Source organism: Vulpes vulpes, chromosome 3, assembly GCF_048418805.1.
Source record: "Vulpes vulpes isolate BD-2025 chromosome 3, VulVul3, whole genome shotgun sequence".
NCBI lineage: Eukaryota > Metazoa > Chordata > Mammalia > Carnivora > Canidae > Vulpes > Vulpes vulpes.
In genome coordinates, this window is record NC_132782.1 from 65,644,655 (window position 1) to 65,661,632 (window position 16,978).

General features: G+C 55.1%; 1 protein-coding gene across 1 annotated transcript in view; it reads left to right on the forward strand.

The window, feature by feature from the left end:
* Positions 1 to 14,398, forward strand: part of ADAMTS16 (ADAM metallopeptidase with thrombospondin type 1 motif 16) — a 149,485-nt gene extending 135,087 nt beyond the window's left edge. The window contains exons 19-23 of the mRNA XM_072752679.1: positions 3,250 to 3,451; positions 3,588 to 3,782; positions 5,788 to 6,012; positions 12,548 to 12,695; positions 13,104 to 14,398. Of these exons, the coding sequence (XP_072608780.1) occupies positions 3,250 to 3,451; positions 3,588 to 3,782; positions 5,788 to 6,012; positions 12,548 to 12,695; positions 13,104 to 13,219 (886 nt within the window). The 3' untranslated portion in view covers positions 13,220 to 14,398. The remainder of the gene's footprint in view (positions 1 to 3,249; positions 3,452 to 3,587; positions 3,783 to 5,787; positions 6,013 to 12,547; positions 12,696 to 13,103) is intronic.
* The last annotated feature ends 2,580 nt before the right edge of the window (positions 14,399 to 16,978 follow it).

The following is a 16,978-nucleotide window of genomic DNA, read 5'->3' on the forward strand; positions in this document are numbered from 1 at the left end:
CTGACTTTTCACAACGAGGGTGTGTAACTTACACAGCTGACCATGAAATAAAAATCACTGATCCCGTCGACCCTGAAAAATGAAAACATTTCCCCAGCTGATCTAGAACGATTCCTACAAAGCCAACAGTTTCCTTTTGGGTGACTAAAACTTGGCGTCACAGTTTTTTATAGTTTTCCTAGAAGCACGGTAGGATCTATTCAGGAAAAACACTTGGTATGAAATAGTTGAAGCCCTCTCCAGACAAACATAAGGGAGCTGTTGTGCCAGCCCCACGGCGCCAGGCATGCCAGGGCTGCCCACACGCAGAGACAAGGCCCCTCTGTCCCTGTCAGCCCCCCCGTTCTCCCCTGGCCACCTCATTTGTCGCAGCTTTCACGAGAGTCCAGGTATTGGCTCTACGGTTCTACTGATTCTGTGGGGTCACGGCCCCTTTGAGAGCGTGAGAAAAGTGCCTGTCATTCTGCTCAGACCTGCTGGTAAGCGCGGCACCCCCAGAACTGGCACCTTCTTGTGAGGCTTGTGGGCCTCCTGGGGCACGGAGCACTTGGTTCCTTCTTTAGGTATTTCCATACTTTGGTCCACAGGTATTCCCAACCACACCTTGGTCCATACATATTCCTAAGCACACCTTGGTCCAGAGAGACTCTGAAAACACATTTACAGAAGCTTTACCATGTAAGCCACCTCTTTATTACTCAAATACAGAAATATAATTAACTCATAAAATAATTAATAGACTCTTCTTAGAATAGTTTAGATTTCTAGAAAAACTGGATAGTTCAGTATTACATAGTTTCCATTGCTCCCACACACACACCCTCAATTCACTCATTATTAGCATCTTACATTAGTATGGTGCCTGTGTTAGAATTAATAAACCAGTATTGACACATTATTAACTAAAGTTCCAAGGTTACTCAGTTTTTCCTAGTTTCTACTTACTGTTCTTTTCTTGGTTCAGGAAACTTTCTCATTCTATCTGATTGTGTATTCTTAGGCTCCTCTTGGCTCTAACACTTTCTCAGTTTTGTTTTGTTTTGTTTTTAATCCTAAGTAGGCTCCATACACACATTTTAAAATGACAAACTTGGAAGTTGCATATATTGCCAGCCCTCACCTCTGTTTATAAACAAAAATGTGCACACATGCTGTGAGAGAGACCCAGCAATCCCAGTGGTCCTCTGGGCAGTCCATGTCTTCTGCCCTGCATCCCTCTCTGCATGGGTTGGGTCCCTGTTGGGTCCTGACAGACTCTCTCCCTTGGGCATGGGGTGTTTCTGAGAGGTGTCTCTTAGCCTCTCCACCACGCATTCTTGGCTGTGGCTTAACCCGAATGTGACTGTCAGGGTCCTGCGTACTGTGTGTGTGTGTGTGTGTGTGTGTCACAAAGCCAAAGGATAAATCAGGGCACAAATTCTCTGTTTGACCCCACGATTCAGAAGAAAACCATTATTGGATTAAGTCACACCAGGAATAGCTGTGGAGGAGACACGGCGTTCCTCTTGTGGCCCCCCGGGAGCATCCCCGAGGGACAGAGGCTCACAGATGCTGCCCCAGGAAGTGTGGCTGGCCATCTGTGCTCCTCGCTGCAGGACAGGCATGCCGAGCTGGCTGAGTGAGGAACCCATGGCTTCTCCTTGCCCTTCTTGGCAGTTCTTCACTACCACCAGCACGGAGCCCCTTGGGTCTCAAAGTCACCTGCCAAATTCTCGGTGTTTGCTTGAATGCCCTGAATAGGAAGACAAATACAAGTAGAGACTCATCATGTCCTCTTAGAGACCAATGGGCTGCCACCCTTGGGGAGCCCAAGGCCTTCCCATCACAGGAACCCTAGTCCCTGGGCCACATTTCACCCTCTGTCCCTCCTGCCTCCAATGACCCCCACCCAGAGAGTGCATCGTAGGGCCCACTGCAGATGGGCTTGTGCAAAGCCAGCAGGCAGCATTGTTGACCTTTGCAGGCTTATCTGATACCCAACATGGTGCTGCGGGCTGAGCCTAGATGGATCCATCCCACCTCCATCAGCCTGCCGACATGCATGTCAACAGAAACACTTTAATTCTCAGAAAAGAAAATTAAAAAAGGTTACTTTGAGAGAGACTCTCTATAGCTTCTAACAAATTCAAAGAAAGATGACCAAGCATTATGAGCCTCCTATTGGAAGTTATCACGCCTGAGGTCATCATACCAGAAATACATCCATAGGGGCTCAGTCAGTGAAGCATCTGCCTTCGGCTCAGTTCAGCTGGGATGGAGCCCCATATTGGGCTCTTTGCTTTGCAGGGAGTCTGCTTCTCCCTCTCCCTCTGCCTGCCACTCCCCGTGCTTGTGTTCTCGCTCTCTCTCGCTCTCTCTCTCTCTCTGTCAAATAAATAAAATCTTTTTAAAAAAGAAATGCATACATACATACATAAATAGAACCTAAATGTTCTCAAACCACTGGATTCAGCTGCTAAAATATAAAAGTGGGGAGGACAGAGGAACGTGTTAAGTGGAACCACAGAGGTATAATTTACAAACTCATGTGATGATCAGAAAGAGTTGTGCAGACTCAGCAAGCTGGGCAGTATTGGTTGTGATGCCAATAAATGGAATAGAAGAATAGATTAAGAAAGAACCTATGGAGGAAAGGAAAAGAAAGACCTGCCAACCCATCACACAGTGTGGACTAACTGGTTCTGAACTCCAACAAGCAGTTAGGATGTCTATGACACGGCTGGTAACAAAACCCTGAATATTATGATATTAATGAATAATATGATATCGAAAAATACAATATGAACTGGTACAATATAGAATAATATGATATTAAGGAATCATGGTTTATATTTTAGATGTCATGATGGTATTGTGGTGATGTTTTAAAAACCAAGGAATCCTCATTTTCTGGAGATGCCTATTGAAACATGGTCACATCTGGAATTTGCTTCAGCATGCTATGGGGTTTGGGGCCTAAGTTGAAGATTCTTGAAGTCGGGTGGATGGGGACACACAGGGCTTTCCTTTTGCACATGTGTAGAATTTCTCACCTAAAACCAAGCTGGAGGGAAGAACAGAATGGTTGAGGACAGTCATTTTCAACGGCAGGTGAACCAGGACAGCTAATCAAGGCAGGGAGAATCAACAGGGACCAGACAGGCCTGGAGAGCAACTAGAAATAGTTGCTGTTGGGCTGTTGGTGGGACTGGTGCCACTGTGTCCGCTGGAGAGGTGGTGCCCCTCACCGACGTCTTTGTCTCCTCCCAGTTGGTCAGTGGGGAACTGGAGTGCCTGCAGCCGGACGTGCGGCGGGGGCACTCAGAGCCGGCCCGTCCAGTGCACACGACGGGCACACTACGTGTCAGAGCGGGTGGCAGCCAGCCTGTGTCCACAGCCCGTGCCCTCCAGCCGACAGGCCTGCAACACTCAGAGCTGCCCGCCTGCTTGGAGCACCGGGCCCTGGGCAGAGGTAACGGGGGCAGGGTGGGCCCCTCCTGAGGATCGCAGAGCTGGGTTCTCACCTGGTCCCACAGGACCTGCGGTTGGACCCCCGGCTCGGTCGCATGCACTCCTTGCTGGGAGCTGCCCCGTTTCTTCCCCTGCAGTGCTCTCGAACCTGCGGGAAGGGATGGAGGAAGAGGTCGGTGGCCTGTAAGAGCACGAACCCCTCGGCCAGGGCTCAGCTGCTGCCGGATGCCGTGTGCAGCTCGGAGCCCAAGCCCCGCACCCACGAAGTCTGCCTGCTGGAGCGCTGCCACAAGCACAAGAAGCTGCAGTGGCTGCTGTCTGCCTGGTCCCCGGTATGTGCGCCCCATCCAGCCGGAACCGCGTGGCCGGCTGTCCCCCGGGGCTGTCTCCCCGCCCCTGCTCTCCCTGCTTCCCGCTCCTCTTCCTCCAGTCTGCTTCCCTCCACTCAAGTCACTCCTCTGGGCTCCAGCTCCTTCACAGCATTCGTGTCCCGGCATCCCTGGGACTCTCCAATCCCCTCCGTCAAGCAGGTCGCCCAGCAGCATCACTCGGTGTTGAGGGCAGGACGGGTGCGGGACGCGCTGCATGCTGGTAGGGGTCCTGGGGGCCCAGGTAGCCCCAGCACAGCTGTGACCATTCCCGGGGCAGTGCTCCTGGAGCGTCGCCCAGGAAGGAGGTGGAAGAGACAGGGGACCATTTCCCCAGACGAGTTTCCATGGACGGTGGTTGCATTTTGGGAAGAATCTGCTCTGTTGGCTTCGCTGGCACAGATGTCCTGTGTGCTGGTCGGAAGCTTTTGGAAGCGTGACTGGTAAAGATTACATGACCAGCTTGGGCCCAGTGAGGCTGGGGCCCCACATGAGGGTGCGCACAGAGTGCTGCCCGTGCCCAGTGCCACCTCCCCTGGGAAGGGGTCATTGGTACACCACCCCCAGGTCCCTGCATCTGTACAGCACCCTGAGCGCCAGGGTATCTCCTTAATCATCCCGTGCAACAATTCACTGGGGGAGGTGACAGTAAGATCAGAAAGGTAACGCCCTACAGAAAGACAGCAGCACTGCACACAGCGGGGACACCTCTGCACAGGGTATTGGGAGACCACAGTCCCAGAGATGCACATCTGCCCCCTGTAGTGGCTCCCCAGCCCCACTCCCCTTGGGGACCAACCTGGGCTCTCCCCCCAACATCTCAGGTGAGGCCTTGTTCAGGAGGGCGGGATAGATCGATCAAGCAGGGCCTTGAATCCTGCGGAGACACTGAAAAATAAAAACACGCTGGCTCACCAGAGGAAGCCTGTCATTGCCAACCAGGGACTCCTGTTCTCTCCCACCTGGGACGTGGGAGGGCAGGTATCTCCGAGGACTGAGCCACACTGTCGTTAGGAGAGACATCTCTTTCTGCGCGTGTCCCTGAAGGCTGAGCCTGAAGGAAGGAAGCCACCGTGCCATGCAATCTGCGGGTGGTGTCCAGGTGGAAAGTCTCCACCCTGAACAGTTCACGTGCACACACAGGCGCCAGTTTCTCCCAGCAGCAGCAGAGAGGAGCCTCCCAGGGCCATCTCCTCTGTGGTGCGGGAAACACACCGGGCTCCTCCGTTTATGTGATCTGCAGACACTGAGCCAGGCGGATTCATCACTGGGCTCAGCACCACCCACTCCGCTAGCTTGAGGCAGCAGTGCCTGAAGCCGGGACCTCTCTCCTGAGACCCTCAGAGCCTGACCTGGTGGTGCTGCAGTGTGCATCGCTCGCAACTGTGCTGTGACTGCAGCCGTTGGCCAGGCTCGCTGTTCATGGTTTGCCCAGGACCCCTGTGCCCGTGCCCTGTGCAGCATGAGGGACAGCCCGGCCTCAGAGCACTCCCTGGTGGGGAAAGAATGGATTTGTGCCCTGAGCCAGCCTTCTGAGGAAGATGCATCGTGAGCCCTGGGAGTCCTCCGCCTGCCCCTGCTTTGGGGGCCAGCATCGCACTACGGTTGAGCGGTGCTACTCCTGGAGCCCTGGCATTTGTTCTCGTCCATGTGTATTAGATTTCTGCACATTCCAGCATCAGCTGCAACCCAGCGTTTCAACTTCTCAAATGACAGCTTCGGGACGACTCCCGGCGTGTATGCTTGCCCTGCCCCTACGGATCTCCCAAAATGCTGCGCCTTAAAATTCTCCTTTTTACAAGATAGATACTGCAATGCCTTCAAAAAATGCCATTTCATTGAATTTTTATACTTGTATTACTGTTCAAGCTGATATAATCAGAAGGCAGTGCGACTCTCAGATGCTATAAAAGAGACAGCTGCCAGCAAAGAAATGTGGTTCACTCACATCTTCTGTTTTTATTTTTAGTGCTCTGTTACCTGTGAAAGAGGAACACAGAAAAGATTCTTAAAATGTGCTGAAAAACATGTTTCTGGGAAATATCGAGAGCTGGTCTCCAAGAAGTGCTTGCACCTGCCGCGGCCCAGCGTGGAGCTGGAGCGCACCTGCACCCCATTTCCCTGCCCCCGGCACCCCCTGCACACAGCCGCAGGCCCCCCTCGAGCCAGCTGGTTTGCCTCACCCTGGTCTCAGGTAGGCTGGCACTCAGGGCCCGCGGAGTGGGTCAGCAGAGCCTCCTGCTCTGGGAGCTGGCTCCTGGTGTAGGTGGAGAACTTTCTGCGGGGGGGGGGGGGGGGCGTACCCCCGAACCCACAGAGCCAGTTCCCGACCCTTCTCTCCAGAGTAGGTGTGGAGCCTGTGTTCCCAGGTGTGGGTAAGGCTCTCCAAGGCTGGGCTCTGGGGCCCACGTGCCGTGTTCTAAATCGTCACCCGATTAAGTGTGGGCGAATGTGATTTTATTTTATGTAAGAGCAGACCTCCCTGGGGGTGAGTGTGAATGGGGAAGAAGGACAAGATCTGGAATAAGTCGGTGACGGTACTGTCTACCCCGGTAACCCCAAGGCCATGCACGTGGGAAGGGGGTGCAGCGCCCCCGGCTGTCTAGGCCTGCCCTCAGACGAGGCCAGCCCAGGACAACAGAGCTCATCCGTGCCCCCACCCCACCTCTGTCTACACCACCTTCCACTCTAGGGAAGAATTCTGCTGGTGGTGTGTTAACCATCTCTCACGTTGCCCTGTTTCCTGCTTGGACTCCTGGCCGTCCTCATCCTGGGGCTTGTTTCCCGTCCCTGACGTTGGTTCTGCTCCTCGGACGTGGTCTCTGCTTCCCGCCTGCCCCAGGTCCCCTCACTGCTCGCGCATCTGCTGCCCTTGCTGCTCTTGGCTCCGGGGTGCACCCAGGCTGGAGGGGTGTGTGGGGCCCAGGCGTCCTGAGCCAGGCCCAATGGCCAGACCCCAATGAGTCTGGTGTTGCTGGTGTGCCCAGGAGAGAGGATGCTCACCTCGGCCCGGCCCCGCGAGCAGGAGCGGAGCGTTTTCTGACTCTCTCATCTGTTGGTCTGGCCAGAGGAACAGAAACCACGGGAAGGAGCTCTCTCTCATGTGCATGGGGCAGCCCGACCTGGACTCTCTCCTCTTTCGAAAGAGCTGCAGGCAGAGGAGACGGAGCGGTGGGGAGGATAGGTGTGTGGTGGCGGCCAGCCTCTGTGTGCCCCCCCCTGCTGCTTGTGTCCCAGCCTGCTGCAGGTTCTGCGGGTCTTCAACCTGACCAAGCACTTGCATTTAGAAATAGATGAGCCCCTCTACCCTAAGTAGTTCAGTTAGAAACTGTTCAGCTTAAATGGTCGGAGCAGGGGCATGTGAGCTATATCCTTCCCAAGCATTTTCTATGTTAAGTCGACAAAATGCATCAACAGCCACATTTTCCCAGGCAGGCACCTTTAGTTTTCTTGTGAACACAGTCCATGCAGTGAGAAGAAGCGAGGGATGAGCAAAGAGGCGGAATCAAGTTGTCTCTGGGGCAGAGGCTGTACTCTGTCCCTCGGAAGGTGTGGGTCGGAGACACGTAGAGGTGGTTCCCGACACCGCTCCTCCTCTGCCAACTGGGAAACTGAGGCTCCTGAAGCCACCGCACCTCCCCAGCCTCTCCTGAGCCAGCGTTCAGCCCCCGGTACATAATGTGGAGACCTTGGGAAAATTTAGGAAAACAAAGTTTATCAGCATTTCATTTAAAAACTTAAAGCCTAAAATACATCTTGTGTAGCTTTTTGAAGTATTTAATGTGTTTGTCTAAGGACTCATGTTTACAGAAGCCGCCTGAGGTTTTTATCCTGGGTGACTCATCTACTACATTCTGAGACTTCACCTTCTTGGCAGTAATAACTCAAAGGGTTATGTTTGCTATAAGTGCTGGTACTTGAGACTCCGCGCCCCGAACTGTGGGAAATTGTCAGGCCGTAATGGATGGCCAGTGCCTGGCTGAACTCTGCCCCCAGACAGGTTTATTATTGTCACAGTCAAAAGACCATGGTTTCTATTATGTGATCTGTAGGGTTTCTATTGACTTAAATGGCTTTGCTTATCACCGCATTTCATGGTGGGTTGCCTGGTAGGACTGATTGAAATCGTTTTGGTCATTTGGGCTTAGTGTCAGGTGGTTCACACGTTGATTTGCTCTGAGAATGTTGGACTGTCTGATTCTACATGACGGAGATGAGAGTGTGTCCTTAGTGCTGGAATGTGGGAGCCCTGGCTTGTTCTGGGGGTTCTTCAGCAGGACTGTGCACAAATGACCTAGAAACCCATAGGCTCTGAGAGGCAAGGAGCTATGTCGCTTATGATTGATATGGCAGTTATGACTACGGTTGTATGAAAGTTGTATCAAACACACACATGCATGTGGGCATACACATGTACACAAGCAATATGCATATGTACACATACAGGCACATGCACACACACAGGTATATGCACGCATGCACATACACAGGCATACACACATAGGCATGCACACATATGGTCATACACACAGGCATACACACACAGGCATGCGCACACAAGTATATGCAAGCATGCATACACATAAGTATGCGCACACATGAGCATACACACATGTGAGCATATGTGCACAGGCATGCGCTTATGTAGTCATGTCCACACGGGCATGCATACACAGGCATGCACACAAAGAAGCATGGACACACAGGCATGCACCCCCATGAGCATACACACATGGGCATGCACACACACGGTCATACACACACAAGCACACACACAATACACAGGTTCCCTGCCCCCTTCTAGCCAGTTGCCTACCCACCTCTAAGAATTCACTGCCGACCTGCTCTCTGTCTTGCAGCTATGGGTGGTGCCCAGGGAGACCAGAACCTTCCTGCTGGCATTGCTGGTTAAGGTCACAGCACGAGCCACCCGAGTTGGAGAGAGTTTCTATTTGTAGGCCATTAAATCTGTACACAAACTCCCAGCTGCATTTATGTTTAGAGCGAGGTTGTAATGGTGAAGCCCTTGAGGATTGTGCTCTCTCTCCCCCCTGACCTGAGTTGACCTTGGTCTCCAGGACAGTGGGGAGTGCTCTGGTGGGCAGAGCTGCAGACTTGGAAAGAGAGCACAGCCCGCAGGGCCCCAGGAAGGAGACAAAGGGAGAAGCGTTGGTGGGTCTCCTGGGAGGGGAGCAATATCAAGGGGGGACAAGGAAGGTGTGAGACCTCTGACTCTCAGGAATGAAAGTGGATTTGTTTCCTAGCCAGACCTGAGTTTGGGAGATGAGCCTCCCCCTGCAAGAAACCCTGAGGCGTCATGGGTCCCGTAAATGCAGGGGGTGGGAATTTGCCTTTGAATCAAGCCACCCAGAGCCTTGGCAAATGGCAGGCATCACCAGCCTTCTGCCATCAGGGCCAATGACACAGAAAGGCAATCCTTGTCATTTAAAACAAACCCAGAGGCAGATGTTATTTTAAAATTGCACTCTTTGGATTTTTGCTAACGACTAAGTGATTATCAGTTTTTCCCACTCATCTCTTCAGAGCGTACGAAGCAGGACGAACGAAGCAGAATGAAGCAGGAGGGCGGCGCTGCTCACTGGCAGGCTGACCTCTGGGTGCAAGATGTCCCTAGAAACACGGAGATCGTTCCTGAAACAGATGAAATCCAGAAGGAAGAGGGTTTTCAGGATTTTCTGGAAAATGTGTGCTTAGCAGGTCACCGCTCAGACCCCCAGGAAGTCTGAGACATACTCACAGGGGCCATCTCAGAGGGCGGGCAGCACGGAGGGCTCCCAGGAGGTGCTGTCACATTCACATTCCACAAGGTTGTATAATCCTGGAATGGCAAGAAGACCCTACTTGCAGACCTCGGGGTGGGGCGTCCTCGGAAAGGGCAGTCCCAGAAAGAGCCCTGGCTCAGCTGTGCATGACTGCAGGCCCTGGTTGAGGGAGGCAGGCATGTGGAGGATGCACATGTGGAGGGGTCCGGGGACCAGGAGGAGCCTGGTGGTGGTGGAGGATAGCAGCCCAGGGACACTCTTCAGGGTGTGACATTCCTGCTTCACCCTGGCAGCTGCAGGTGCCTCACTGCCCCCTCAACAGACAGACCCAGAATTGCACACCTGTAGGCCGTCCTTGCTGGGGAGTTTGGGTGGTGGCTGCCCTCCAGGGGCTGTAAGGCAAGAAGAGGCTCCCCTAGAGTCAGGGTGCGGGGCCCTCCCACACCTGCAGCAGGGACACGAGAAGGTGAGCAGAAGTAAGCCAAGTGGGCTGGGGGGTGAGGAGGAGCAGTCCGTGTGGCCGCCAGGTGATAGTGACCGCCGAGGCCACACACGGGCACCTTTATGAGACAGCTGGCTCACCTGGTCGTGTCACGCCATGCACCAGCTCTGTGCACTCTTGTCAGATGTGACTGGAGTTGGCTCTGGAGGCAAGGACCTTTGCCGACACAACTCTTGTCCCCTAGAGCGGTGGCCCAGCAAGCGTGGCCCCACTGGCAGCTTGAGCACCGTGGTTGGAAATGCAGGTTCTCAGGCTCCACTGGGGCTGCTGAAGTGCCAGGTTTGAGGTGAGTCCAGCAGGTGGTTTGCTGGCACAGCAGTTCTGAGAGCCACTGACCGGGGGTGAGGCCAGCAGCCAATGGTCTGGACAGTGGCTGTGGCATTTGTCGCCGTGTGTAGGTCGACAGACCAACGCAGGTCCCTGTTTCCAATTTCCTGAAATGCTCAAGTGAAACCCCATCAAGTTGAGGAAGAGGCCATGAGCTCTGACCTGCAGATCCAAGTCCTGGAGTCTCTTCACGAAATGTGAAGGATCCCAGTTTGAGTAGGGGCGGTAAATCCCGAAGACGGGCAAGTCGCTTGTGTCCAGCACTTGCTATCTCGTGCCTGGATCGGTGCCTGGTACGGGGGAGGTAGCGATTCCCATTGTGAATAAATGAGTCAGTGACAGAATCAAATCGCTTCCAAATGATTTTAAGTGGTGCAAAATGATGGCCACAGAGAGACACATCGATGAGACATGTCGCCAGCGAGGCTGGAAATCTGCCCGGCTGCTGCTGATGACGGGGCGTCCCTGGGGGCAGAGAGGTCGTGGCTGCATACAGATGCAGATGTGACCCATGGGACGCCATGAGCCTGGGCCAGGGCAGCCCGAGTTCCTCAAGGTCTCCGCCTTGCTGGCCGGGGAGGGGCTCGAAGGGCAGAGCACAAAGCCGTAACTGTGCTGCTGTGGAACGTTCAGATGGGTGCAGTAGGCAATGGGAAACGTCTCCTCCATCCTGGATGAGCCTGCTAATTCTGCAGCCAGACTGGGATCTGCCCACAATGGATTTGTTTTTGTTGTTGTTGTTTTTGTTTTGTTTTCCTGATTGCTACAGTGGTATATTGAACCTGAGTCGTTGACGGCTTTAGCTGAAGTTGGTTTTGAAGAGAAGGGGCAAGCCCCTCGGAAACGATCCAGACCCACATGCTTATCAGCTAGAGTCCTGCATCTTCCCCGCCAGGGCCCCGGCCGTCCTTTACCTAAAGAGGGGGAAAGAAAGAACAATTCCTTCGGCTTATGACCCTCGAGGACTCAGATTTGACGAAGAGGTTTACCTGCTGCATTGGAGCCCCTACCCCCAGGGACTTTAAAACGCCACCTCGGGGGGCTCTGCTTGCAGCGGGTCCTGGGAACGAAGCAGGAGGGCGGCGCTGCTCACTGGCAAGCTGACGTCTGCTGGGAAGGGGTGCCCAGGGCTTGCTGACTTCACGCGCTCGAATGGGTCCCCGGCATGCCCGCGTGTGGCCCCGGTGGTCACTGTCTCCTGGCCGTGCCATACGTTTTGGCAAGCAGCCTGAGCCATGCTGTCATGCCCAGTTCCGTTCAGACCCGTCTACCGTTGCATGGAAGCCAGGGAGTCGTGTACCTCCCACGCACCAGATACCTGCCATGGTGTCTGACCCCTCTTCTGGCAGGTGCTCCCCGCTTGCCTACATCCTTGACATCTTTGAAACAGGAACCTGGTTTAAGTATAATTTACATAATTCGGTCCAGACTTCAAGGAGCTCCTCTTTGGACAGATTCACTGCCTGCTGGTTTCGGTTCCCCCGACTCTCAGGTGGCCCGACCCCCGATGTCTCGCCCACTGTGGAGCTCAGATGGGCCCACTCACATGGTCTGTCGGGGGGAGCCTGGCCAGCTGGGGAGGGGTCGCCTGACCATGGGCTCCTTCGTGCCCCGCTGTGCTAGATTGCCTCACAGCGCCAGGGCCTGCGTGCCTCGGAGCCATGCCCGCAGGAGGATGCCAGCGAGCCCAGGCTGCATGTGCGGCCGCCTCCAGGCAGGCATCCAGCGTCCGGGAACTTGGGATATAGGAGGAACGTGGTTTTATGGTGCCTCCGTGGGAGTTGGCTTGTCAAGGTTTTCCCCGGCAAGAGTCCCAAGAGGGTGCCCGGGTGATGGACTCCCATGAAGGGGGTTGTTTTCTGGTGTGGACCCAGGGGTAGGCCCGGGGAGCGACCATGGCACCCCCCAGATACGCTCCAGTTTCCCTGTGATCATCACACTGTGGACCCCCGAGACTGACTGTCTCAGACCTCTGGTACTGGCCCCCTGTTGATCCAGAACCTGGACAGCTCACCCATAATTACTGAGGAGTCTGGGGGGCGGGTGAAGCTCGGGAGACAGGGGGTGCCCCAGGCCCGGGCAGCCCAGGCTGACCGCTGTGCGTGTGTTTCTCACAGTGCACGGCCAGCTGCGGGGGCGGCGTGCAGACCAGGGCCGTGCAGTGCCTGGCGGGGGGCCGGCCAGCCCTGGGCTGCTTCCTGCACCAGAAGCCCGCAGCCTCCCTGGCCTGCAACACCCACTTTTGCCCCATCGCAGAGAAGACAGGTGAGTGTCCAGAGCCCCTCGGCTTGGCTGTGGCCTTTCAGGGCACGGCTGTCACGTTTCTGGAGTGGTTCCTTCATGGGCCCGAGGAAGTGGGGTGCCCGCTGGTAGAGAGCCCCGGCCTTGGGGCCTTGAGTCTGTGACATTGTCTCTCTCTCTCCTTTTTGGAGAATTAATAACTGAAGTTCGGTATGAAGAGAAAAACTGAACACGGCCAGGCCGTCATCACCAGGGTCACTCAGTGGGTGGGGGTAGCACAGGACGGTTCTGAGGGGCCTTCCAAGAAGGGTCTTGGGGGAACAGCACCCCCCCCCGGCACACAGCTACCTCTCCCCAAGAGGGCTGCCCTCCACTGCCTCAGAGCCACAGCCCCCGGGAACCCGGGCTAACGTGGTGTCCTCTGCTTTTCAGATGGCACCTGCAGAGACCACTTCCCCTGGTGCTCTCTTGTCCCCCAGCACAGGATGTGCAGCCACCAGTTCTACGGCGAGCGGTGCTGCAAGACGTGCTCCACAACCAACCTGTGAGCCCCGGCAGCGGGGGCCCCTTCCCAGGGCGGAGAATACGACGTGCTGCATCTCCAGCCCACATCAGCCATGCAGGGTGCATGGAAAGCAGCCAAGAAGGATGGAAGTGGGAAAAGGAGAGCTGTGTCTGGCTGTCTGACGGGACAGTGTGTGTGTGTGTGTGTGTGTGTGTGTGTGTGTGTGTGTGTGCTCGTGCAAACCATGGTTCTGAATGCCTGTCTGGGCACAGGTGCACACACCTGTTCAATGAAGTATGGAGGTGGGCAGGAGGCCCACTCTACAGACCTGGACGCATGCTCATCACATGCACTTGAGATGAATCATGTCAGAAAAACAGAAGGAGCTGAGCTGAACTTGCTAAACGCTAAATGGGTGGTGCTTTGGAGAAAGAAGGTGATGGAATTAGGAGTAAGGACAGCAGCTCTGCCGCCAAGTGTGCCTTCCCCGGGTCTGGAGTGAGCGGCCTCCCTCTGGAGAAGCAGCTGGGACAGCTCCCGGGGAGGTGGGCATCCCCAGGACCCCCTCTTCCCGCCGCAGCAGCCCAGCTGCTGTCTGCTGAGACCTGCTTCTGGAACAAAAACTGGGTGTCCCCTCTAAGCGGCATCTGCCCTGCCAGGGAGACACCAGACTCTGGCCTCCATGTCCTGATTTGAGACTTTGCTTCTGGAAACGAGAAACACAAAATCATGCCACAGTGCTTCCGTCCCTTTCAGACTCACGCCTGGAGAACAGAACTTTGGTAGCCTGTGTGTCACCCTTGTCAGCTATTTGCAAGCGAGCGTTTCTATCCCAACCCATTCTTCATGCTTCTCAGATGACAGACGTTCAGGTTCTACTGGAGTTTAGACCATCACGCCACACCCCTGCTGCCCTGATGAGGTTGTGGCTGTCCCACCCAGACAGATGTCCTCAGCTGATGTGGTGACCCGCAGAACCCCAGGTTTCCTTCCTGTGTGTTGTGCTGTTTTGGGATTTTTTTCCATGAATTTAGTTGTTTTGTAAGACCCGTTCGGAGAGGCCAGCCTTCCTGGGTGCAGGCTGCACACAGCCCCTGACACTCCACTGCCCGCCGGTGCTACCCTTCCTCCTCCTGCCCCGCCACTCGCTCTGTGTGGAATGGGCACCTGGATATTTATATTTGCTGAAGTTTTATAATAAATTTTCTATTGTACCACTTGCTCCTGAGCTGCTTGTGATTGCTCATGAGTTGTGCGGCTGAGATCCGGGGGCCTGGCAGGGAGGTGGGGAACTGGTCCAGGAGAAAGTGCTGGAACTAGTCTGAGGACAAAGGGCCCCTAAATGAGGAGCCTGGGAGGGGGGAAGACATCAGGTGACCAGGGCGTGGGGGTGGGCAGTACACAGGGGCCATGCAGCCCTGAGACCGAGGTTTCTGCGGCTTCTACTAGAACCTGGGGGTGGGGGGAGGCAGCCTCTCCAGGCGCCACCACAGTTAATTCAAGGGTGACCCCTGACCCTGTGATTCCTGCTTTATTACTCAAGATCTTCCACAGAAACAGAAACGACAGGTAGTCTATTGAGAGACAAAGGGGCTTCATTTTAGGGATTTGGCTCACATGATTATGGGTGGCTGGCAAATCTAAATTCTGCAGAGCAGAAGGCTGGAAAGCAGGCAGGGTCTCTGTGTTGCAGTCTTGAGGCCAAATGCCTCCTTTTCAGGAAAACCTCTGTCTTTTTTTAATGGTAATAATTTTAATGGCCTAAAGAAAGCTGGGGTTAATCCTGAAGCTAGGAGTAAATGTTAAATGGATTTTGTTCTGTGGTACAAATAACATCCATGTATATCATATCTGTATATATCTGAACCAAGCTGTGTGCAGAGGTTGATATAACTATATTTACTGAATACAATTTTTACAATTAAAATTCACATTTTAACATGAGAAAAAAACCTCCGTCTTTGCTCGTATGGTCTTCGACTGATTGGGTGAGGCCCACCCACGTTATGGAAGATCGTCTGCTCTACTCAAAGTCTACTGATTTAACCATTAAATAGCAATCACACGTAAGATATATCTTCATAGCAACATTGAGTCTAGCGTCTGACCACATGGGGCACGTTGCTGTGTGTAATCAAGCATCACACGGCTCCCCTTGGCCTGGACTAAACCAGCCGTAATGGGGCAGCGTGGGACGCCAGCTGCCAGACGTGCAGTTCCTGGCATGGTTGGCCCCACGCACACTCGGAGCCTACCCGGCCTGCAGACACCCCAGCTGCTGACACAGCTCAGCAAGCCCGCCTCCCTGGCACCTGGGCCCACCACGTGGACATAATCCCAATCCCCCCACAGGCAGGAAGGTGTACCGAGTGTTTGCAGGTGTGACAGCCAGAGGGGGCAGAGCTGGGACTCTGCTGGACTCGGGCAGCTCCTTCTAACACACGAGGGTCTCAGTGATCCCCTGAGGCAACAGGGATCAACCCCTGTCCTTCTACAGATTTCCAAAAATCCTTCACTGCCGTGTTCAGGGACTGTTCAGTGGACCTCGGCTGGCCTGGTCCACTTGTGGGAAGGCTGGCAAAATGGGCAGACGTGGTCCTGGCTCCGGGGACTTCATGTTCCCTCGGGAAACAGCCTAGCGATGTGTCACAAGGACAGGGACAGGCAGCGGAGGGGGAGCCTGGCTCCCATCCGTGAGGGAAGAGGTGAGACCAGTGAGGGCAGCCTTGCACCTGGGCACCCACGCCCAGCCCTCTGTCAGCCTCCTTCCCCAGGGGTGTCCTGCTCAGGGTCTGTCCCCCAACCTGACCCTACACGTGCTCTGAGGTTTGTGCCCCACCCTGTCTCGTCTGTGTCAGCCTCTGCCCAGAACCTTCACCTCTCCCTGCTGCCAACACATGAGCATCAAAATGGCCCAGACAACACGTCCCTTGACATTTATTTAGCATTGCCACCTGCTGAACACGGGGACGGTGCTGTGTGTGGAACCCCACGTGGCCCCCCTCCGTGGGGAGGGGTGCTGGCTTCTCCATCACCTGCAGCCTGGCCCCCGTGAGGCCCCCGCCCACCCAAGCAGCCGTGGGGGCTCCCGTCATCAGCACCGCTGTCTTCAGGCCACTGCAGTGGGGTCGGCGCACCCGTGTCTGCTGCTGGTGACCGGGGCCAGGCGGTGGGGCTGGGAGCTCCCCAGAGACCAGAGACAAGATGCAGTGACTGGAATCTTCTGCTCGGTGTCCAGAACCCCGCTCTCCCCACCCCCAGCGCCCTGGGATGGAGAACCTCCTTCCTTAGGAGTGAGGGGACGTGAGCTTCTTCTCAACAACCTAGTTCCTCCTGAAAATGTTCTGTTCCCCCACATAATCTCTGTGCTCAGAAGGGGGAGAAAGTTCTAGGTGCAAAGCTTCCAGGTCCCATGGGGATAATGTCAGAATCTGAGCAGAGGGAACGGCCCCCCACCGACCCGTCGTAGGAAATGTCTAAGCTGGGGGCGTCAGGGGCTCCCCACCGTGCCAAGGGGCTGAGCGAGGACAAGCCGACCCTGCGAAACCGCAGCACCAGGGCCGCGCTCCGGGTTCTGGACCCCAGGGCTCATGGTGACCCCGTGCTGAGGGATCCCTGTGTGACCCCACGTGGTGACCCCGGAATGCGAGCAGAAAGGGCTGACAGGAGTCCCGGGGCCGTGGTGACCATCTGGGGAACGCGCTGGCCCCAGGCTTGACGCTGCCCTGCCGCTGTGCCGTGTGCTTGTGGGAGGCCTGGCTCCCCTGTCCCGGGGCTCCCTGTGGGGGCCACGACCGAGCCA